General features: G+C 41.6%; 1 protein-coding gene across 15 annotated transcripts in view; it reads left to right on the top strand.

Moving 5' to 3' along the window:
* The window catches only part of svila (supervillin a), a 77,179-nt gene that overhangs the window by 34,728 nt on the left and 18,846 nt on the right, over positions 1–23,605 (top strand). For 5 of the 15 annotated variants that reach the window (XM_084938809.1, XM_084938805.1, XM_084938800.1 and 2 more), the window contains exons 3-18: positions 2,203–2,294; positions 3,853–3,916; positions 4,019–4,152; positions 4,231–4,960; positions 8,032–8,115; positions 9,008–9,877; positions 10,350–10,517; positions 11,138–11,172; positions 13,167–13,231; positions 13,837–13,973; positions 15,485–15,791; positions 16,486–16,551; positions 17,297–17,786; positions 18,854–19,019; positions 20,787–20,919; positions 23,383–23,436. In XM_084938809.1, coding sequence (XP_084794935.1) covers positions 3,909–3,916; positions 4,019–4,152; positions 4,231–4,960; positions 8,032–8,115; positions 9,008–9,877; positions 10,350–10,517; positions 11,138–11,172; positions 13,167–13,231; positions 13,837–13,973; positions 15,485–15,791; positions 16,486–16,551; positions 17,297–17,786; positions 18,854–19,019; positions 20,787–20,919; positions 23,383–23,436 — 3,447 coding nt within the window. In that variant the 5' untranslated portion in view covers positions 2,203–2,294; positions 3,853–3,908. The remainder of the gene's footprint in view (positions 1–2,202; positions 2,295–3,852; positions 3,917–4,018; positions 4,153–4,230; positions 4,961–8,031; positions 8,116–9,007; positions 9,878–10,349; positions 10,518–11,137; positions 11,173–13,166; positions 13,232–13,836; positions 13,974–15,484; positions 15,792–16,485; positions 16,552–17,296; positions 17,787–18,853; positions 19,020–20,786; positions 20,920–23,382; positions 23,437–23,605) is intronic. The other 10 variants (XM_084938798.1, XM_084938804.1, XM_084938808.1 and 7 more) reach the window with 6 other exon arrangements.

The raw sequence follows: 23,605 nt of genomic DNA, 5'->3' as shown, positions 1-23,605 counted from the left end.
ATTGTAATGCTGAAAATTGAAGCCATTTCTAATCAAACACCTAGTACTTCATGGTGGATGAAATTCCTTTGTCCAACAAGCACTGGTTGAAATCCAGCCGCAAACCATGACAGACTCTGAGTTGTATAGGTAGCTGTATCGATACTGTTGTACTTCTTCCATACTGACAAAGATTTTGACCTAAAATTTCAAATTTGTATTCATCAGTTGCTGCAGGTTTTCAATCCATTCCTTGTATAGTTTGGCATACCTCAGCCTTTCCTTCCTGTTTCCCTTCCTTAAGAGCGTTTTTTTGACAGCCATGCCTGAGGTTTCACTGAACAGTGAAGTGGCTCAACCAAAGGGCCAGATGCATCTCTCAGGTCCTGTTTTAGGTCTTTGCTGGATTTATTTTCTTTTTCTTGTTTTTAAAGGGCATACCAACGCCATGCTAGGATATGTCAAGTGTTCAGCTAATAGCTCTCACCTTGTTTCTGCAAAAATGCTATTTTATACTTGTGCTATCTTGAACATTTTCATAGATTAAGGTCACGAAATTAAAAAGAATGATGCGTTTTTGCCACAGGCTAATGGTAACAAATTGTCTAAATCAATAATTTAAGCTCGTTCTTTAAGTTGTCTGTTATCTGTAGACCCAACACTGGTTATCCCTTAAGTTGGGTCCCATTTTATGCTCGAATGATTCTTAGGTCAGTGTTAAATGGCTCAAATAAGCATTCCTTTGCGATGGTCGTGTAGAAGGACTGGGCTGAAAATGAGTGAAAAAGCAAACCAAAGTGCAAAGAAACACTTTAAAAGCCTCGAGAAAGAGTGAAAAAATTTAGCTCAAGGTCACTATGCAGAGTAGTGACTTTGAATACTGCAGAATTGCTGATGGTAATGCACAGTGAACTGTAAGAGTTGCACCTTGTCCGTTATCAGGGGTTCCTCTCACTACAAGTCCAGCACCGTAAGTCAACCTCACAACCGGGATAATCTTTTTCCTTTTTCCATGTTTTGTTTGCTTACTCTTCCCATGCTATACAATAAAGAATAGGAACAATGACATTGCACAACACTGCTTTACTTGTTCATCAATACACGCACTTGCTGATATAGACTGCTGCACATAAACAAAGTGGCTCTGGCTCTCTTGGAGACGTTATTTTCTTTTCATTCTAGAACTAAGAAGCAACCTTCGCAGTGGTCTCTCCTGTGTCCCTCTCCTCTTTTTCTCTCTTTCTATGATCAGAGCTCCACATATACACACCTGTGTTCTCTTCCTCATACATGAATCACATTAAAAAATATTCTCTTTAAGGTAAATTTCTTTATTAAGACAGTACTTCAGATGGGTGAGGAACTAACTTTGCAGGATTGTGCTCAATAATGTTGTTGGCTGTTTGTCAAATACACCATCAGGCCTCCTTATTAACACTCTAATCTGTGAAGTTTCCTTCACAACACTTATAAGACTGTTGGGCACATCGATGCCCAAAATCTGGTGCCAAAATATTTTTTTGAAAATATTTTGTTGTTTTGTTTTGAAAGCACTTTGCATGCATGGTGAGCATATCTAAAGATGAAGAAGTAGTGATGAAAAGAGATGTTCCTGTGTTGTGATGAGAAAGGATCCACCATGCACGTGTGTATCAGGGTGTTCACAACTCCGTGGTTTTTGTCCCTTACAGCAGCCACAGAGTTCAAGCGAGTTGGGTTTTCCCAGTTCTTGACTGTTTCCTCACAGCAGTAATCTGCTGCCAGCTCTTTTATAGCTATATTGCAAATTTGTGGTTTTGAATCAAATCCATAAATGACTTCAATATGTTGTTTTTGGGGTTTTTTGTTTTTTTTGAGAGAGAGAAATTTGCTGCATGTCTGCGAGGCTCGGGGTGTTAACAGGTCAGAAATGTCTAATATCTAGATAAATATTTGGAGATGGAGAGGTTGATGAAATTTACAGTCTCACTTCCAAATGCACAGTTCGGATGATTAATTGCATACTTTTGTAGCTTCATCCGCAATCCACCGACTGATTGACTAGATTCTTGACCACCTTTCAAACCGACCACGCTTCTAGCAAATAGTTCAGTGATTTGTGTTTGATCAAATTCAGATTGATTTAGTGAGCCCCTCACAACTGCTTACAATGTAAACAAATCCAGTTTCCCACAGCTCAGCCCTGTTTCAATAAGAGTTGGTATTTTTTTCTGCACCCCTCAGCTTTCAGAAAGAATTCTCCTGTGACGAAAAGGACGACCCAGCCAAAAGCGCCAAGGATATAGATGTTAGTCTCTTGGCCAATCTCCCCAAAGGTGAGTGAAGTGATTTTTATTTTTTTATTTATTTTTTTTTATTTCTTGCTGAAAATGACTCTGACGTTGTCAATGTTCCCACAGTTTTTCAGAGTTGCTGTTGTGTAACAGCAGCTTGTTTGCCAGGTTGGAATTAAGTCAAGATTTGTGTAAAACCAGTTTTTCTACAAGGCCCAGCTTTGCAAAATGTTACGTATGAACTGCTGTTATTATGCTGCACTTGTTTTCTTGACAGGGTTTAATGCAAAATGTAAGTTCCAATAAAGATCCTGTAGTGGTTCACACTGGAATGTGCACATAACAGTTTGAAGACGCTTTTGATTAGCTGTTTATAAACTGACTCATGTATAAACTCTGTGGACTTTTGTAACATAGTAAGTAATCAAATCAAAAGTAAACATTTTGAATATGATTTTCGATTTTTCTTCATTCACTAGAGAATAAGTGTTGAATATTTGAAATATACCTTTTCTTAAAAATAAAGTACAGAGAAACGGCAGTGATCCTGGATTAGAGGAGCAGAAGTGGGTGAATGGATCCATCTTTTTATGTTGTGACAAATAATTACAATAATTACAATCAGCTGTTTCTTTGGTGAACCCATCACTCCACAGATCAGCTTCATCCTACTCTGCAGTTCTTACAATAAAATGCTCTGCAGTGACAAAGTCAAAACTTTTTTTTTTCTTTATATTTTATGTAAATAAACGAAAGGCAGACGTTTTTGGCGAAAGTGAAATGGTGAAACGTCAGAAGCTTTCCTGAGAACGATCCTTGAAACTTGGCAAACCTTAGTTTTGGAGGTTTCTGCCATTCTGCTCCATTAGATGGGGATCATTGTGTTTGGTAATTGTTATATTGTTGTTGCTATAGATTCTGGTAAGATTTTAAATAACCAAAGTCTGGGCAGCCAGATTTAGGTGCTTCCCAGCTTTTATTGTTGATGGGTTGAGAATTTTTTCCCCCTTTAGAAATTTTCCTGTTTTTGTGCCTTGTTGCAATCCTGTCTTATAAGATGCAGACGATCCTGTTGGTTTTTATGCTGACATTGACTTGTATAGTCTATATATAGACGGGTGGGTGTGCTTTTGTAATTTCATCGATTCACGGGTGGACTCAAACCAGCTTGGACCACTGATAGAAGTAAGACGCATCAGAGTTCATAAGGGCTTTTAAACCAGTGGTCTCAGGAGGGTTTATTCATGGTTTTTTTTTTTCAGTTTTTTTTTTTTTTTTTTAAATAACATAAATTGTAAGTTGGTTTTGCTTCTACATTGTGAGATTTTCTGTGTCGATTAGTGAAAAATAGTATTTTGGAAATGATTCAGAAACATTAAATGTATAACATCAATGATTTAATCAAACTAAGATTTTATGATAATATGTATATGTGAGCTCAGTGGTATGTTTTCATATTACACATTACCAAAGCATGTCTACAAATATTTCCTGTGAGCCAAAATCTATCCAAAATTTGTCGTCTTAGACCAATTAAACATTTAATTAGATCTGCTTATTCTGTACTGATTTTATTGCTTATTTATTTATTTTTGTTAAGTCTCTGAATTGAGGAAACTATTTGAGGGCATTACCACAAGCACAAGTGACTTGGAAATGAACAGGTGAGATAATGATGCATCTATAAATATGCTACAGTAATAAAGATAATACTACATAGGATAATAATGTGTAAAGATGACTCTTCCCTTTCTTTCTGTGCTTAGAAAGGAGCGCATTGCTCGGCGGTTGGAGGGTATAGAGGGTGAAGTACATCCGTCTCTGCTGCCTACCTTGGTGGCCAACCGGCTTCTGGAGGAGGACACTCCACGATACACTAGGGCCTCTGACCCCTGTGCTGGTGAGACAAGAACAGTACTACAGACTACCGTGTCTCTTTCTACACAACAAAGACATGACTTGTTTATTCTTGCACCAGTTACCGTTCAGCGTTATGGCATGGAGGGATTTGAAAGCCCAGAAATGCAGTTGATGGCTCCAGAGCGCCAGTCCAGAGCCCGATGCAGGCCTGAGCCTCAGTCCTTCATCCACACTGAGCCAGTTCACATTTCGGGTCCGACCAAAGGTGTTCCTGAGTTGGAGTCCAAGGCTGAACGCATCGCCCGCTACAAGGCAGAGCGGCGCCGGCAGCTGGCCGAACGTTACGGCATCTCTTTGGATCAGGAACCCGACTTGGACCATCACTCCCGCTACCCCCGCTCTCACAAAGAGTCAGACTGCTCAGAGAGACGTAATAGAGGGGAGCTGGTGGGAGAGGAAGGCAGAGATATCACCCTAAGTGCTTACACCAGTACCTTAGCTACTAGCCCAAGGGCAGGCCGTTCAGCTCCGCCACACGGCTACCCGGACCCAGGCTGTGATATTGGTCACACCAGGGTGGAGTTGTTCTCAGAGAGGGAGAGGCTGATGAACCTGGAGAATCAGCGCAGGGCCGCTCCGCCTGAGCCTCCATCCTCCTCTTCATACATGGATGTGACATCATCGTCCTCCTCTGCTAAGGTGCCTGCAAAAGACTACACAGTGACTGGCATAACACCCAGTTCACCCAAGCAAGGCAGGCACCCCTCCCTCTCCTCGCCTAAACATGGTGCGTCTCCTGGTGACCTATTCATTGAGCAGCAGGCCCAGAACGTCCTCAGCAGACAGGGGTGAGTGTTTTGATCTCATCTTTGTTTTTGTTGGGGGTAGATCTTTTTTTTTTATTATTTTAATAAATCCATTTATACATAATAATGGTAAAATACACTTTTGCTAAAGTTTTTGGGGTACTTTAACTGTTTTTGTTTTTGAAAAAAAGCAAAGATCAAATTTTATACCAAAGTGTGCAGTACTCCCTCTAACACAGCAACACTCTCAACACAACATGGAATAAAAAAGGTCAGACGTCACTGCATTTGCAGAAACATAGATGTATCCATGTTTTTCTGCTGGTAACTGTGACACCATTGTTACATTGTAACAATGGTGTCACAACAAGATTAGCTTGTTGTGACTTGTGGAGGGAGGAAGACACATTGTTGTAGCAAACCGTTTTCTTTTTTTTAAGTTTGATTTGGTTGAAAATGGACAACCCTGAGTTTTCTACGTGACTCCAGATTTTTGAGGAGTTTCATATTTTACTTTATACATAAATTGTCCCTTGTTTCGGGAGACTTTTTCTGCATTAAGCTCCCAAGATTCCCTTCACATACAAACATGGGGTTTGAACCAGAACCAGAACTTTGTTCACACTGCATTGTGTTTAAAGGATGGATCCATATCTCCATCTATTTCTGTCACTGTTGCTCTGTTCGTTCCACATGTCCAAGGTCGTTCTCTTAGCAGGACTCTTGTTTGATACAAGGTCATGCAATCCGAGCTCGTCCTGGAACAGACCAGCTCCCACAGTCACCTACAACTGGGCAGATTAGTCTGCCTATGCTGTTCTGTGCTGTATGTTTATTCTAGAGATTTCAGTTGGATGTCTTGAAGAGCAAATTGGGATATTTTTCAGATTCACAGAGGATCTCTTACTAAGTTGTGGATAGTACTTTAGCATGTGCACCAAAATGATACACTGCATTTGCCTAAAGGGAGGGATGGATAACACTGTCGTTGTGAGTCCATCCTTTAATTGTATGTTTAAATGGTGGCTAAAAGGACAAAAATGACACCCAAATATTAAAACACCTGAGCTAGCGGCTCTTTAGAGAGGACGTACTAAGAGTTGTTTCAGCCCCATAACTGTTGGAAAAGAAAGAATCAGTGTATGCACCCCTGTTTCTTGCCCAACCCAGATCATGACCAGGCTCCAGCCCTGCACTGTTCCACTGCAAACAAACATATGAAGGTGCATTCCTTGCTTCTACATCCGTCCGGGACATTATTCCCAATCCATCTGTGTTCCCCTCTGCATCGCCCCCTCTTTCTTTTCCTCAGTTTCCCTCTCAGGTTTCAAAACTTGGCCAGGTTGTATGTGTGTCCATGGTGCAGGGAGGGTGTTGTGTTACTGGGCAGCTCAGTGTGACTCCACAGCTACATCTCTGACCCACAGCTGGGTCTGATCAAGACCAGTGAACCCTGAGGAGAAACAAGCAAATAGGAGTGTCTCCGCTCTCCTTTTTCATTGGATGTGTGGGAGACTAACATGAAATGCTACGTTTTAGCTCTTGTAGTGAAATGTTCAGAGCAACCCAAATGTCATCATTAGCAAAAGCTTGATGCACTTTTATTCCAGCACGATCATTTTCATCTCCTTTATCAGCATTGAAACTTAATGGAACTGGTGACAGAAAATAATCAAAACAACAATTAACTGTAACGGTACTTATATAGTGCCTTTCCACAAAGTTGAGCACTCAAGCTCAACAAATGAGAGTTTCTACTGCAAGTCTCATGCATTCTGGACTTGGAAGAGCGTGGGATCAAGTGACCCTTCAGTTTGTAGACCCACTCTACCACCCAAGCCACAGCTCTGCAAATTAAGTGCAGAGCTGCACTGATTATCCACTAACAGTTTAGTTTAGTTTGTTATTTTTGTAGTAGTATCAAAATTCCAAGTTGTAGTGTTTTGCTAAGTGCTGTACAATAAAGTGGATATCTTAAGGATTTTAACATCTTTGCTTCACAAATGGAGCTCGCTGCAGCAGTCCAACAGAATAGCCTCATCAAAGGTGTATAATCTACAATAAATCACAATACGTTTATACGCAGATGATAACTTATTATTCTTACACAACCACAAGTGTCAGTACTGGAAGCTAGCAGTTTATTCAGTAGACTGTCTAAGGTTTCTAAATATTCAATCAGCTGGTCAAAATTAATTCTGTTGCAACTATCGATTTGCTTAGGAGTTGAAATGTTTCCACACAGAGACATGAGCCTTGCTATAGTTGAGGAAGAGCCAACTGATTGGTCCAGTCAGAAGACTATCTGTAATTTGTAATCTCCAGTTACTCAAGTAAAACATTTCTACCTCATGACCTGCGTCAGGTCTGTTTCCCCACTTGAATCCAAGGCTAACAGATATGACTTTGTGTTGTGTAGTGAGGTGTTAAATTCAGGTTCTTGTATCCCTAAAAAAGAGATTTGCTTCACAAACTGATTTTTGTTTCCTCCCTTCATTCTTCAGTTGATCTCTTAATGTATTTATAACTGATCAACATTTTTTCCAGTTCTGCTGAACCCTGATCTGTGCTTAGTGAAAAATTCACACTGTTTGCCTTTACTCAGCATCAGAGGGCCAGCATGACTCATCTGGCTCTGGTGGAGTGAGATGGCATTTCCCTTGAATATCTGCTTCTGCAGATAAAACCTCAGCTACAGAGGCGTACATTTAAAGAGCCCTCTCTCCAGATACACTCATTTGTTGATAACACTGATGCTATCTATAGATAGATGCTATCTTATTACATAGATGCTATCTATGTAATAAGATCTGATGTAATATAACTGCACTGTCTGACCATTGGTCATAATTCAACAAGCCTTAAATATGAGACTTATTATTCATATTTTTACTGTGGCAATTAAATGTATCGTGTGGGAGTTAAACTTGTGTTCTTGAGATTGTGCTGATTGCTAAACTCAGTGTCTCTTCAGTCAGTCTTAATGTGAAGTCAGTGGAGTGTGTAATATAGTTTTGTCTCGGCTTATATGCTTCAAGAAAAAGACCTCAACACTGAATTCAGACCCAACTGCCCAGTCAATCACGTTTCCCATTGGGTTTCTCTTGGTGCAGTGCAAAGACGAAACTTAGTACTGATTGGTTCCTCCAGACTGATGCTGAAGGCGACACCCACTCCCTCATCAACTGGCCTTCAAGGTAGACCAAGGCTGGTTGTTTCTCACCCCCAGTTATCATCTACCATGTTCCCATTCATTCCCCAATCTGGACCAACCTTTATGAGCTGTGCTTTTTAAACAGCAGCTCATTACAGGGCTCCAGTTTTTTAAATATTATTATTATACATTTCTGTGATGATGCTGCATTTACTCACTTAGGGTCCTGAGTTGACCGGCAGGCGAATGTTTAATAATCTCTGCTTTTGAGCTTTGGACGTCTGCTGAACAGTCATCCTCATCCTCATTGTCACCAGCTCCAGTCCCCTTGGCTTCCAACCATAACTTCATTTCTCACTCACCTTTTGCTGTGTTTAGCTTAAACCCCATTTGGTAACAGCTGTGTGATGGATCATATTATATCAACAATGACAAATGCTAGTACAGTATTGCCTTTTTAACAATTATGCTGTCGGTGACTGGATTTGTGAGTTGTGGGTGTTTTGTTTTTGTTTTGTTTTGTTTTTGAATACTTTCTTCAAGAATCAGATCTTAGTAAGAATTTAACCATTATTGCCAGTGTGAGAGAGAGCCTGGAAATAATTCTAAACCAGTTCATATCAGGCAAAGCTGTATGTTGGTTTTAATCCGGCTTGTATGGTATGTTTATGGTTTTATGAAATATTTGAGTCAGGAAGACTAAACATCTGAGCCAGTATTTATACTGGTCTTGCATCCAAATATAAAATCTTGACCCTGCATGCTTTGTCAGTGTCCAGCCCTAATGTCAAACAAGAGGCTGAGCTCCTCCTTTAGTGCTCAAAGGCTGACACACAAAGGATCACAATCAAAGTCATCTTTCTGAGCTTCTATGAGAGCTATGCTTTGCCTATTGATGTTTTCCAAATGTTAACCAGTCCTTTGTCTCCCTGAAGAATCAGAGTTAGGGAGAGGCTTGTCAGGGAGGAGGGCCGCCAGAAGAGCCCAGAGTTCGGAAATGTTACAGAAGGCCTAGTGTACCGCAGACAATTTCAGCACCAGCCCCAGGCTTCTACACGCTACCACGCAGACCCACTAGGCCCACAGCAGGCCTACTCCCACCATCATCCACAAGTTCAGCACAGCCAGTCTGGTCCACAGGGAGGGCAAGAAGTTGGCAATTACCCCAGTTATTTGTCCATGACCTCTGGTCCTACATCCAGAACTGGGCAGCAGCAACAGCAGGTGGAAGAGGAAGAAGCTGGTGAGGCTGAGGCGGTCAAGACAGAGGGCCTTCTGAGGAGCAGAAAAGCAGTCTTGCCTTCACAGATCCGGCGCAGAGAGAGGAGCACTGAAGACCCATGGAGAGGGCGAGGTGAGGAGGAGCTGGTCGTGTACAGGATGCAAAGAGAGGCTGAGGCAGAGGAACCTGTTAGAGGGGGACTTGGAGGCAGACCTAGACGGGAGGAAGCAGAGTATACCTCCTGTCTGCAGGCGGCAGAGCGCCGACCCAGAGAGCGGGAAAACGCTGATCGTGCCCACAAAAGACCGGCTGCGACCCACATTGAGCCCAGAACATCTCACACAGGGCCAGGAAGTTCCAGCTCCACCACAGCTCTGAGCCGATCTGTGTCTGATGCTGGAAATCAGCGAGGACCCAATCAGAGGACCTTGCAACACCAAACCAAGGAACCCCAGGAGGTCAGAGAAGGAGAAAGTTTGAGCAATGGGGAGAGTCACCAGGACACCAGGGTGTCTGTTGCACAGCTCAGACATTCCTACATGGAGAGCACCACCACTCCTCCAACCAGCCGCAGGAATGAGCTGTAGGTGGTAAAATGCTGCATGGCCTGTACTCGCTGGCTGGCTGCTGTGACTCTGATGCTTATTACCTAACATCATCTGGCTACTCAACGACTAACAAGCAGCTGCATCTGGTGTGATGCTAACATCCCAAGCACAGTGGTTCATTTAATCTGTAGACATGGCATACATGCATTAATTTCCTAACACTAATCTTCCTGCAGTACGGTGTTTGTCTCTACTTTAATGGCACTGTGAGTTGTTTGAATACTGCCTGGGGCTCGTGTGTGTGTTTAAACTATTAAAAAATCTGCATGGGCTTGCTCATAGGCTCGATTTTAAAAACCAGAGGTGTGGTTGAATGTTCAACACCTCTGCTTTTAAACAGTTTTATTTTACACCATGTCCCTCTCTATTTCTCCCTGACAACTCTGTATTCTCTCTTTCCTTTGGGTTTTCTGTCTGTTGATCCCTCTCCCTGAATGGCCCCTCCAGTGAAATGGAGGAGTGCAGGGCACTGACGGGCTACGAGGCCCCATGGAGAGGGGAAAGGGACATGGGGCGCAGGCCCCGGCAGTATATCTATCCTGGGGAGAGTAGAAAGACCTCTGAGAGGTTTAGGACACAGCCCATCACTTCTGCTGAGCGCCATGAGACTGATAGGTACTGCTCTGGATTCAAGAATGCACGGCTAAGTGTGAAACGCATGCATGTTAAAAGAAATCACAACTTTGTTTAATTTGGAATGCAACGAAATGTTGATTTTAGTCATGTTCGGGTGACCTGTAATCAAATATATATTAGTCTCTACCCAGGTACCATAGTCCTATCAATATCATCACAGTGAAACAGGCCAGTGAGAATAATGCTCACATATACAGACCTAAACACCCTCCCTCTCCTTGATTTTCATTCTAACGACATTAGCAAACAAGGAAGTTTAAAGGCCAAAGGTCCCTCTGATTGGGGCTTGGCAGTGGTCATCACATGTGACCACAGTGAGGACGCATGAATTGGCCTTTGTCAGTAATCAAGTCCCGAGACCATGGATCAGAGCAGACTAATGTAATGCTGTCTAATTCTCTAGCTTGGTCTGCTTTCTCTCCATTTTTCAATTCTAACGCGAGCTGTCACATTTCCAGCATACCACAAACTACTGCTTTTCTCAGCACGCCGCTAGCCTTCCTATCTCTAACCACTCGCCACCGTCTGATTTACTCACCTTTTTTATTGTTATACATATGCTTCGAACTGATCACCTTTTTCTTTTTGTGCTTTTGAAGGTCTTGTGTGAGTTCAGACTTTGCTTCTACTGAAGGTAAGTAGTTTTTCTCACTAACCTCAGATTTAGATTTTCAGAATACAGTAACAGTAAGTAGGTATAATAATAAGTAGATAGAATGCATGGCTCATTGCATCTTATTTTCTACTCTGGTATAGATATCATACAACAAAAGTAGAGCTCATACACTAAAATAACCACATCTAATATTTCTGTAGACGTCCATGTGGAAATGCTGAATCACATGGACATTGTTTCAGTTTCAGGGTTTTCTTGGTTAATTTTACATGAGAGCCAACTTAAACGCTACACATTGTCATGTCACAGACTGATACAGCAAAGTTTCTTTTATAATTCTTTGGATGGCTGCTGAGATCACGAGGATGGAAAAAGAATGCAGTTACATTTATGCTTTAGTTCAACTGCCTTTCCATTTATATCTGCTCTGTATCATAACTGCATAGGTTCATGTAGTAGTATCTGCAGTTCAGTGGTCAGTGACTAACTATGAAAACAGCATTACTGATTATTTACAGCTGCACTCATCTATAAGTGAACAGAATGACTTTTCAGTGGCTTCAGTAATAGACTCAAGGATGGAGGCCTGGTGACTTAAATCTGTTGTTTTAGGTCGTCTTTATTTTATGGCAAAGCAGGATATTTTGAAGTGGAGTTTACAGAGTCATTAATGGTGCTCACAGTAGCATAACATCACTGTGGCCCCGCTTAGGGCAGAGCCAGCTCATCTGCTTTTTATAAACATGACTTGGTCGGGATGCTTTGGCGAGTATTATGTAGGCCAGAGCTCAGCACTGCAGCGTCAAAGGGATAGCTGTTTGATGATGTCATGGCATGTGTCTTGCAGAGAATAAAGCGCGTATATTCCTCACACCTGTCCATCTTTTTATAGTCTCCTGAGTGACTCCAGTGACGGGTTTAGTGGTTTGTTTGTTTTTTCCCTGCCATTAAGCCAGATGGTGTTAATAACGATTGATAGGTATCACACAATAGTTGTCATACTTCTGTGTGTTAAATAATTAGATTATTGGGAAAGGTTTATAGAGCATAAATGTACCTATCATCTTAAGATGCTCTTCTGTTACCATTTTTATCCAAAGCTAGCTAGAGTGCTAAAGTGTTCAGTTTCTTTTAAAGTGACTTAAGTTTTTTGCATATTATAATAATGTCAGTGTTACTGCATACCATTCTTTTTTTGACCTATAATTTAGTAAATATGTAGACTAAAGTAGGATCTTTAATCAGCGACTAGTGACTACAGTCATTTGAAATAACCACTGTTAGTACATTTTAAACTAGAGCAAGCTAGCTAATTAAGCTAATACTAGCTTAACGAGTTTGTATAAATCGTCTGCCTTTGAAATGTCCTTACATGATGGCAGTTTAATGCGATATTATAAGTATAATGCTTAGGCGTTGTACATACTGTACAGGGTCGAACTAGCACTGAGTTCGCAACAAGAGACCGTGTACAGTCAATAAAACTCACAGATTCGTAGCCATGCAGAGCTGTTATTGGGGTGAAGTGGTGGGCAAAGGACTGAAGTGACAGCTATGGAAGAGGAGGATATTGTTGACTGAGGAGGAAATGAGGGTTACTTATGCAAGAAGCCTGGAATGTGTTGGTGTTCATGGAGAAATAAAGTGTCTCTGTTGTTTCTGTAAAGTTGCACCCCATGGTTTCAAGGACATTTGTTGAAACCCTTTTTTTTTATTTTGTGTACTCAAAGTGTACACTTAATAGAATCATTAGTGTATGAATAGAAATATATGTAAATAATCACATTACAAAACTTATTTGCTCTTTCTGGCAATATAATTTGGTGTTTTAGTGTCTTTGGCAGAAATTTTAAGTAGTGTTTTACAGAGTGTCTATGGTAGCATAAAACAATAAAATATTAAGATTAAAAAAAAACTTAAAACAAAGTATAGATGATACAGAGAACTGTGAAGCAGAATTTATGTAGTTAGAGTTGGTTTCTAGCTCTAACTTTTTTTTTCCTTTGTTGCAGCTGATGAAGAGAAGCTAGATGAACGGGCCAAGCTGAGCGTCGCAGCTAAGCGCTCTCTCTTCAGGGTGAGTTTTGACTTCAGCCTGTTGGGCATCTTATATTGTCTGAGTACGAGGTTCCAAGCTGAGGAAAAACTTCATTCCAGTTATGGGTATGATTGCGGACTCTGGGATTAATAAAGTATTCTGATTTCAATTTCCTGTCCTCCTCTTACTTTGAGGATTTAGAAATTTTGATTGCAGATGTGAGTCACAACTGAGCCAGCATTATTCCTGAAATGATTTGTGCCATAATTCAGCGGCTTCTAGAATCACTTTTAGCAGGAAGAAGTTGAAGGAAACCTTTTCTGTATGATTGCATCAGGTTCTCACATTTTTGTGGAAGAATTGTGTCTCTGTCCTCTTCACAGTGTTGCTTCAATCCTAAGCCTGTTCATTTCTCAGCCTGTAGAGTCTCAGATGTAGCTCTTATTTCATGTGGAAGCAGTAAGGTGCAGGTAGTTTTGCTTGTTCATTTTGCTTTAAAAAAAAAAAAAAAAGCAATTACATTTTTTATTTATTTATTTAGTTGCAAGATCTGCTAAGGACCAGAGGAGGTCTGTACAGTTTGTGTAATCAGCTGTGTTCATTTCTAAAGATGACCAATGTTTACCGTAATTATCTCCATCCAGGAACTGGAGAAGAGCGTCGAGGGCGGAGCTCCTAAACTGCGGTCCAGGAATGCCGCTGTGGACAGGAGACTAAGACGGACCCAAGATCGATCCAGAACTCAGCCGGTCACAACTGAGGAAGTAGTCATCGCAGCCACGTAAGGCTCTGTCACCTTGTTTGATGCTATGTAATGTGAAAGACACCTCTAACAATAATAGGGTAACTTACTTTCTTGATAGGCAAAGAGAAAGTGTATAATTATATAGTTCTATCAGGAAGAATGACTAAGTAAATGTAAGCTTGAAAATGAGCCCATGGTGAGTACAAATGTGAGACAAGAAAAAAGTACGTCTGGTCCTTTTACTAAGAACCTTGTGATTTTTTTACTCTGAAAATGTTTCACATGTGGGTTTTTATTCTCATTACTTTAATTTTTATTACTATAATTGTACTCATTTTAAAACCTTTCACAAAGAAATGTTTCTGGAGACTATCTAAAAGGAGCAAAAATTTTAATCGCTCATTTTGATGAGAATTGCATAGTTCCGGGGCTATAATAGCAAAACCTCAACCCTCCTCCCCTTTTTGTCACACGCTGTGGCCGGGGAATGACCACTAAGACTCCATCTACAGATCTGTGTCTTCCTGACAGCACATATCAGGTCAATAAATCAGAGGTGTAAAATCTTTAAGTGCATTAAAGTAAATACATGCACATCTGTTCTATTCGAAAAGTGCTCTAAAGGGACGTTCTCCTAGTTTATCAAAGCGGAACAAACTCAACTGTGCACTTGTGTGTAGGCATCCATCTGTGGAGAGACCTTGCTGTGAAATTCCACTCGCCTTCATTATATTTGGGTCGCACTTTAGTGTAAATGTATGAAGAATAAGTAAGACCATATCAGCAACTAAGACTTTTTATTCTAGGATGTTACCAGTTTTTGTAGATTTAAACTTTTCTTTCTGCGTGAAATTGTTTCTTAAAGAAAGCTGTGCCTCTGACTTTTTCACTGTCCTCACATCTACATGAAACTTTAACCACCATCCTAGTCTTCATGTTTGCACCTTCCTGTCTTCTCTGTCCTCTGTGTGTGTACGACTGTGTCCCTGTCCTTGACCACTGTAGCGCCCCATCTCACGTGCCACAAATGGTGTCTGCTCACGCTGCCGTAGCACGCGTCCCTAGCCCCACCCTAGTTTACAGCACTGTCCCACCATACAGGTACACAGCAGACGTGTGTGCACAGATATGTATGCTCACATCGAAGTGCGGTGTTTGACTAACACGTTTGAGTCTTGGCTGCTATGCAGTTTTTCTTCGTTCACTGTGTTTTAAACTATAGGATTGAGTTGCTGGTAAAGTTCTAATGCACAGTTTTAAGGTTTGGTGCCCTCATGTGCGATCGGAGGAAACTACATGAATTACTTGCTAAGATAGGACCTCTGGGATTTTAACTCACTGCTTGGTGAGCATGACTCACCCTGCATGTGTAGCAAACCTTTTTAGCTCTGTGTTGGCAACTTTTATTGGCTGCCAGAAAATGCACACAGACCCGCATCCTCTCTCTGACATGCCACTCGCTGGCTTGCATGAGCTCCCCACAAGCTTACAGAAGTCTCCGTTTTCTTCTCCCTCTTTGCCTCTTGGATGTCTTCTCCCCTCCTCAGCCTGCAGGCATCCTCACAGCAAAGTGCTGTTGCCCATGAGCAAGTGAGGGAGGCCCGCCAGGCGCAGGATACCAAGGAGATCCGGGGCCCGACGCAGACGTCGTCACTAAAAGAAAAAGATACAAAGCAGAGCGAGACTCAGGAGGAGCCTGACCTCTGCACCCTCAGTCTGGCTGAAAAGATGGCGCTGTTCAACCGGCTGGCTCAGCCCCCAACCAGGGTCACCCACACAAGAGGGGACACGCGGCAGCGGAGGGCCAACGCTCGCTACCAGACACAGCCCATCACACTGGGAGATATGGAACAGGTGGGGAAGCAGCAAGGTCACTTTGTTTCTCCGGTGCTTCGGTTCACTGGGAGAAGACCTCTTAACTTTGCTTTCTTACTGTACACATTCACTCTCAGTGTTAGTGTTTGGTAAATCACATCATACACATGTAAAAAAAGAATTTGCAGGGAAATCAAATGAGGAAAGTACAAAAAACCCTCAGCAGGGGCAATAGAGGTATTTACAGGGGGCCACACAATACAAAGGTGGAGTATAAATGTAGTAATAATGTGTCATGACTTACTCGGTCAATCCAGTGTCTTATGCACAGAGTACATGAATTAATATTTTTAGAGAACACAAGAGGAAAAGTGAAAATTCTGTTAATGAATATAAATGATGATGTAACTAAACAGCTGCTGTCCAGCTCTGGGAGCAGATTGCTGTTTAAGGGTAATGAATGTTAACAGAGTTTCAAGTGGGCATGGATGGACAGACAGGATGACAGAATTATTCTAGTGTTCACTGAAAATTGAAGAAATGTGAGAGCACCGAAGTGATGATATATGGAAAAGGGAAAAAAACATTTAAAGGTGGAAAAATTGAGAGAAGTTGCAATGATGACATGTTATCTGTTAGTCAGTGGGTTTGCAGGGGTTATAATTAAACTCCTGCTACTAAAGTAGAAAATCCATGAAACAAGAACTGCAGCATGCTGGTGTTTCTGCTCCAGGAGCTCTCAGACGTAGACCTCAGTGATGAGCAGGAGCTGTGTGACAGTCTGGTAGAAGACCTACAAGTAAGCTTCCTCTGAACAGTCACCGACCACCACTTGCCTGCATCAGTGGAGGCTGACACAGCGGGAGCACTCTTCTCAGAAATGACCGTCCATTTCTGTGAACAACACGCTCTGTGTTTTCTTTTTTGGCTCGTCTCCACATTGGTGTGATTTCATTCTGAATGTACGTTGCATGGCCCAGCTTGTGATAAAGCTCTGAGTCATCATCCCCAGTTCAATAAAGAGGCGTGGATGGATGAAGCACACATATCAGCGAGTCTGTGGGCTTTAAAAGATGTCTCTGTGACAAAGAAGAGGGAAACCAAAAGCAGTTCAACTCCCATCTACAGCCACAGGGGTTGAAAGTTTGATTGTGGGGGAAGTATGAGAGAGAAATTTGAAGCAAAAGCGAGTTAATGGATGGATACATGTTGCAAGTTTCCTTGACATGGCTGCTTTCTGTTGCTTGTCATTTGTTCCTCAGCAGAAGTGGCAGGTTAGTTCTCCTCTATGGATTATGAACCTAGTTGTTATAAACTGAAAGTGTTTGTCATGCGTTGTGCGTCGGCGGCTGCTGGCATGGCTTTGTGATGTGGGCTGACCATTAAGAGAGGCTGCTGTGTGATGCCCAGGAAGTGCACTGAGTCAGGCAGGCTGTGATTAGTCAGCGTTATTCTCTCGATTGTTTGTGTGTGCACTTTGCCCGAGCCGTTTCTCAGCCTCTGTAGCAAACTGACCCACTTCTTTGTCTGTCTGCATTACACAGCTTCAAAATGGCACAGGCTCTCGGTTTGGACACCACCTATCTTCCTCGTCTTCCTCTGCACTCAGAGCAGGCGGGACGGTGTCCAGTGACCACGCCGGAGACATCCACATATCCACTGCAGCCTGCGTGGAGCCCACCTATCCCAGCTCTGACAGGTCTCTACCCACTCGCCAACCAGACGGCCCAGTCGGGGGGTCCCAGGGATCCTCAGATCATCATAGGCATCACATTTTGCCCCAAGGGGAAGACCAGATTGATCTGGGAGGGGGGAAGAGGAAGTTGCCGTCTCCTGAGAGAGCAGTCAGGCAGACAGCACTGCCCCAGCCCCAGAGTGGAAGAGAAAGGAGAGAAGAGGAGGAAGAAGCAGAGGAGGAGCAGCTGCAGCAGCGGCCGGACAGTGCGATAGAAGAGGAAGTGCTGTGGAGCTCAAAGAGCCACAGGCTCCAGGACAGCCAGGAGCAAAGCCAGAGGAGCAGGGCCACCAGCGGAGGTAAAAAAACAGCAGGAGGAGGAGCTCAAAAGCATCAGTCTGCTTTTTATTGCCTGAACTACTCTGCTGTTTGTTCTGTCTTTACTGAAGTTTATAAACTTGCCAAGTTTACATTAAGATTTGGGGAGAATGATAACTGTAACTTGTCTATATTAGCATTCAACAGCGATATGTGTTATAGACCCTGAAGAGGAGAAGAGGATGGATGAATGGATAGATGCATATTTCCTTTTTTTAGTAACTGGAAATATTTGGATCAGAGGGTAGTGCTGTGGACTTGTAGGTTAAAGCTAGCAGTAGGTTGTTATCTTGGTTAGTAAGGTGCACCTGCAACTTAATTTGGTGTTAAATGGGAAGCTTATTTTGGTTAGCATGCAGAGTTAGTGTTTCTGGGTAGAACACTGGAGTTTAACAGAAATAAATGAAAAAAGTGAAGCTAATCAGAAGACTAAAATAGGTTTTAAAAATTTAAAGAGCAAACTATGCTAACAGTTGGTATCGGTTTCTGTCAACAAGTTCTAATCCAACCCCACTTCCTGTGTGTCTGAGTGAAAATGTTGAGTTCAGACTGTGGTTTTCAGGCTTCCTTTGTATCTGAGCACTGCAGTAACTGCCGTTCACTGTCTCTGTGTCAGCATGTGGCTTGTCAGAAAATAGAAATCAGTCAAACTGGAACTGTGGAACTTGTTTCGGGGCAGGGGGAAGGAATAGTGCGTTGACCTGAGTCTCCAGTGTGGGTTATTTGATTACAGCTGTGGCAGAGATGTTTAAAGCTGTGAAAAGTGTCTTTGCTGCTTCTCACGAGGTGGATGGGATTATTTCGGTGAGCATGAAAGATGATTGCTGCGATGCTGCTTTGAGATGCTGAGTCTGCACTGTGACACCTCTGATGACTGTTATGTTAAAGGGTTTACACCCTACACAGCGATTCTTAGTTAATGTATTTTCCTCAAAAGATCATACAAGCTGTCACAGTTAATGTTTATGGAGCTGCTGCTGAGTTACTGATTTTTATTTATTTTCTCTCCCCCTCTCCTCTCACTATTTCCGTGTGCTCACACTCGCAGACCTGCTGGAATCCACTGTGGTAACATCCAGAGCAGCATCTGGCTTCCCCGAAGCAGCAGACCCGCACACAGACAGCAACGCACACCCAGCTGGCCCGGTTCAACCTGAGCAGGGAGACGAACTGAGCGACATGATGATGGCCCGACACATGTCCATCAGAGAGAGGTGAGCATGGAAGTGTGCTAAGATAGGATTTAATATATATTTACTGCATGTCTGACCATATTCACGTATTGCAGAATACCATTTACCTGTTTCTCGGTAAATTAATCCTACAAGAGCAAAGCAAAAGAAATCACGGTTTGCTCTGCTAGCTACATGTTATTTTTTTTATTCATTAACAATAAAAATAAGTTTAAATGTCATTGTTTTTTAAAGAAAAGACATGTATTTCAAGACAAAATGCCGTGGTCACTGAAAACAGGCTTCAGTGCATAAAAATGCTAAATGACTTAGGACCAATGGTTTCATTATTCATGAATGGTCATCAGTCGTAGCACATTTGTGATCAGCTCTTTTACTTTTAAATTAAGAATGTATAAAATGTGATGACTGAAAATTACATCATGAGGGCAAAGAGGGAGGAGTTTTTAGGGTATTAGAGGTTTTTTTTTTTTCTTTACTGTTGAGCTTCCTGGGATGAAGTCTGGAGTATTAACAGAAGCAAAATGCTGGCTATGATAAAGAAATTAGATTTTTTTTCTATTGAATGAGTTTCATTACATTTCATTGTTGTTATATAACAAAACTAAAGCTGAGTATTGGATTCCTGAGCAAATCCTTACATAAGTCCTGTTATGTCATACTGGGATAATTGAGCTGTTCGTGCTAGTTGACTGGCAGACATAGGACACTAATCATGCTCTAAACTGACTGATGATATAATAAAGTTGCATGTAAACTGGTGTTAAAGCCTGTGGAGTTTGTACCAGTTATTGTACTTCTCGTAAATCTGACTCTTTGACCATGTCTTGACTAATTTGTGTCGTTCCCACGTTCAAAGCATTTCTCTGGAGCAAGGGTCTGTATCCCAGATACAGCTTGCAAGTTCGACTGAGTGCTGCTTTCATCCTGTTTTTGCATTCGCTGTGTAGCCCTGGGGGCAGAACAGGACATTTCCTCGCTGGGTCACAGAGGGGGTGCTTGTGATGGGGGGCAAGTGGGGCACAGCCAGGACCCTGACCTCTTGCATATATTGGTCCTGTCTGCCCCAGCTCACAGATGAGAGCTCATTAATTGAACCTCTGTTCTTGCTCACGTTTAGGTTTTTAGACTTGTCGAGTATTTTAAACCTAATCCCAGTTTTCCTTATTAAAAAGATGAAAAATTCAGGGTTGAGGTTTGAGTTACTTTCCCAGCTCCTGTTACACTGACTGGCTTCTCTAATCAATGTTTATGTGTAATTGGATCAGAGCTGTCATTGCTCTGTCTGTACACTGTTTACTTCTGCAGCTCCTAAACGACATGCTCGCTGCCTCTGTTTAATGTCTGCTGTCTTCTCATTCATAAATGTACAGGAGCATGGCTGCTTTTTGTTGGCTTTACTATTGTGACAGGTTGGGCTAAAAGCTCTGGGGAAGTAAGGTTTTGTGTTTCTTCGGCACATGTGGAAATAAAGAGTCTGCCTGCAGCTGCAAACTCAGTGGCTCTTCATTAAAACCACAGCGTGTAGTTGCTTTTGTGCCATCCTTAACATACAGTTTGTCATGTCACGTTTGACAAAGTGTCTCAAAATCATCTTCATAAAACTTACCTATTAAACAAATTGCTCAAGTTTTCCATAAATGCTCTGGATTAAATTTGAAAGCCTAGCCAAAATAAGGATTTGTTGCGTTTTTCTGTTTTGAAAAGTGTCCTCTAACTACAAAAAACTCAACTGAAAAACATTATTTGTATGCTACAGCTCATGATCCTCTCCCCTTCCCCACTCAGAGTCGCCTTGTTAAAGAAGAGTGGCGAGGAGGACTGGAGGAACAGGATCAATAAGAAGCAGGATGTGGTGAAGATTGCTGCAGCAGAGCAGAACGCTCAACTCTGGGAGGTGGAGCAGAGCTTCAAGAAGAAGGTAACCACCTGACGTGAGCACTCACTGCTGAATTAGCACTTCAACAGAGAAGCCTGAGGTTGTCCCTTGTATCGCTCATGTTTTTGCACGTAGTCATAGCAGCATGCATTCATGACTGACTCTGCTACTTTATGTCCACAAGACCTGAATGCAGAAGTGATGCAGTGAGTTGGTTAATTTGATTTGATCGACTGTGTCGCATTATGAAAGCAAGTATTTCCTGTGTCAGCCTCTGAGATCATGCCGCTCAGTCGGTGTTCTCGATCTTCTATTGCTGACGTGTACAGAAAGAAAAATCTGATCAAAGACTGATACCCTTTAAACAATCACTTCTGTAGAACAGAGCTACAAGGAGCATGGTAACAATTTTCAATATCTCTAAACAGAGAGGTCGTGTTTTTGTCTGTGTCTGTGTCTTTTGATCTTTTTCTCTTTTCTCTGTTCTGTCTCAAGCAGCTGTTGCATGTTTTTGTTCTTGGACTGTATCAAGAGATAATCTGCATGTCTTCCATCCTGGCAGTAGAATACATACTGTGGTGTCTGGATCAGTCACACAATACTTCATGGGGCATGCTGTTTTTATTTCCTAAATATGGAAGCCTGCGGCTGCCACTATTCAATCATGAACATTTTTTTCTTTCCTTTCTTTTTAGGATACTAATTTTTTCATACGTCAAACCTTTAAAATCCAATTTGATTTTAGGCCGAAAATGCATAAATGCAGTGAAATTAAACGCACGCAGTTCAAATACTTGGGTAACTTTTACGTTATCCCAACATTTTAGCTTATCAGATTTCTAATAGATAGTGAAACCCTATTTATATAATAGTAATATAATCCCAAGGCTGACAATCACAAATGCAGTTTTGCGTTGTGATGAATCATTTCTAAAGTAGCAAAAGTTAAAGCACGCAGGCTATAATATTCATAGGGCCACTCTTCCTAAGCTATTCACTTAATTCTGATTCATTTAGCCCCGCACGAATTAATGTATTAATAATTACTACATGTAGCCATGTAATAAACTATACATAACTGTACTTGTGATAGTATACCTGGTACTTGAAATGGATATCTCAAATCTCTAAATAAGTTTTGGGGGGAGTTGACATAGAATAATCCTGCTGTTTAAGAGTTTTATTTCGCATTATGACGATAAAATATTAATAGAACAAACATGAAAATTAATCAGTCATGATTTAATCTCATTTGAAGGGTGTGTGTATATAAATGTAGAATATAAAAAACTTGAGCATCTTGGAAACAGTAGCCAGTCACTCATAAAAACTTGGAACACATGATTGAACATGAGTATTTGCAGCCTTTGACTTCCAAAGTTTTGCCTCATGTATGTTTTATACTTGTTATGAAGATTAAAGAAGCTTAATTAAGTTGGATTTGAATCCTATTTGTTGCCTGAATGACTCACATACTGAGATGGTTTTCCCCTCCAGAGAAAAGCTGAGAGCACTTTGTAGAGTTTTTAACTTTTCTCTGAGAGTTGAAAAGTATTCAAACTGTCAGCTACATGTGAGTGTTGTACTAACTGAACTGTAAAATGTAGCCTCTGTGTTTAGTCATGCTAGGCCTTTGTTTCTAGTTAACTGCATGTTACATGTAAACTTTCACTCTTCTGTTTGTCTCTGTTTGCATGTCCTTTACTTTTTCTTTTTTAAAATAAAAAAATAAACCTGATTTCTTTCCTCTGCATGTTGACTGCGTTTCTGTTTTTGAAGGAAGGGTTAGGTCAGGCACAGGACACGCACCTCTCTGTTTAGACATATTCAGTTGCCGTGGCACAGCTGTTTTTGTTTCCAGCAGCTTATCAAGGTTTGCTCAGCTCGACAGCTTTACACATACATATTTTCATTTTGGGTTAGTAGTTTATTTAAGGTCAGGAAGTACTTTACCTACGTAGCTTTGATTCATCGTGTGCAATCAGACACACTGATTGAGGAGCTTTTTCTGGGGGTTTTTTGTTTGGTTTTTTTAAAAGATATGATGTCTTAATCAAATCAGGGAAATCTTTCAAGACCTAATCAATTTGAAGTGATGGCTGGGTCCAGGTCAAGGGGAAGGGCAGTTGATGTTTTTCATCTTGTTTCCATCCTCCAATTCATCCGAGCGAGTAGATATGATTCATCAGGTTTCCTGTTTTGAATCGAAGAAGTGCAAAACTACAGATAAAGCAGATACAGAACAGAGTCAGAGAAAAACAGCAAGTAGAGCAGAATAAAGGTATTTGGACAACTTTACTTTTTGATGGAGTTTGTTTCTTTTTACTTTACACATACTACAAACTTGATATTTACCTAGAAATTAACCATTCGCCCACGTGATAAATGTCATACCTGGAGTATAGAATCTGTAAAGACTCACAGGGAGCGGGAGTAATGTGCTTTGGCCTGTGTGTGAAATGAATGCTGGGAACTGTCCCTTTTTCTTTGGCTGCTCGTCTGTAGGATGATGAAGCGATGATGATGATTGACGAGTTTGCTGTGTCCGACCAGCTTTGGGTAAGGCCCGTGCAGAAACCAAACGTGTGTGCACGTATGTGTCAAATGCATTTAGTTTTCATTTTTCCATCTTTAACTTTGTTTCCTGTTGAAAACTCTTAGCCTTGGTGGAACACACAGAGCTACGTTTGTGTGTGTCTGTTTGTGGTGGTACTGGTGGTGGAACTCC

This window comes from Perissodus microlepis, chromosome 9 (assembly GCF_051167445.1).
Source record: "Perissodus microlepis isolate ML-2025 ecotype Zambia chromosome 9, ASM5116744v1, whole genome shotgun sequence".
Lineage (NCBI taxonomy): Eukaryota > Metazoa > Chordata > Actinopteri > Cichliformes > Cichlidae > Perissodus > Perissodus microlepis.
The sequence above is the reverse complement of the archived record's forward strand: the minus strand, read 5'-3'. Positions and strand labels throughout refer to the sequence as shown.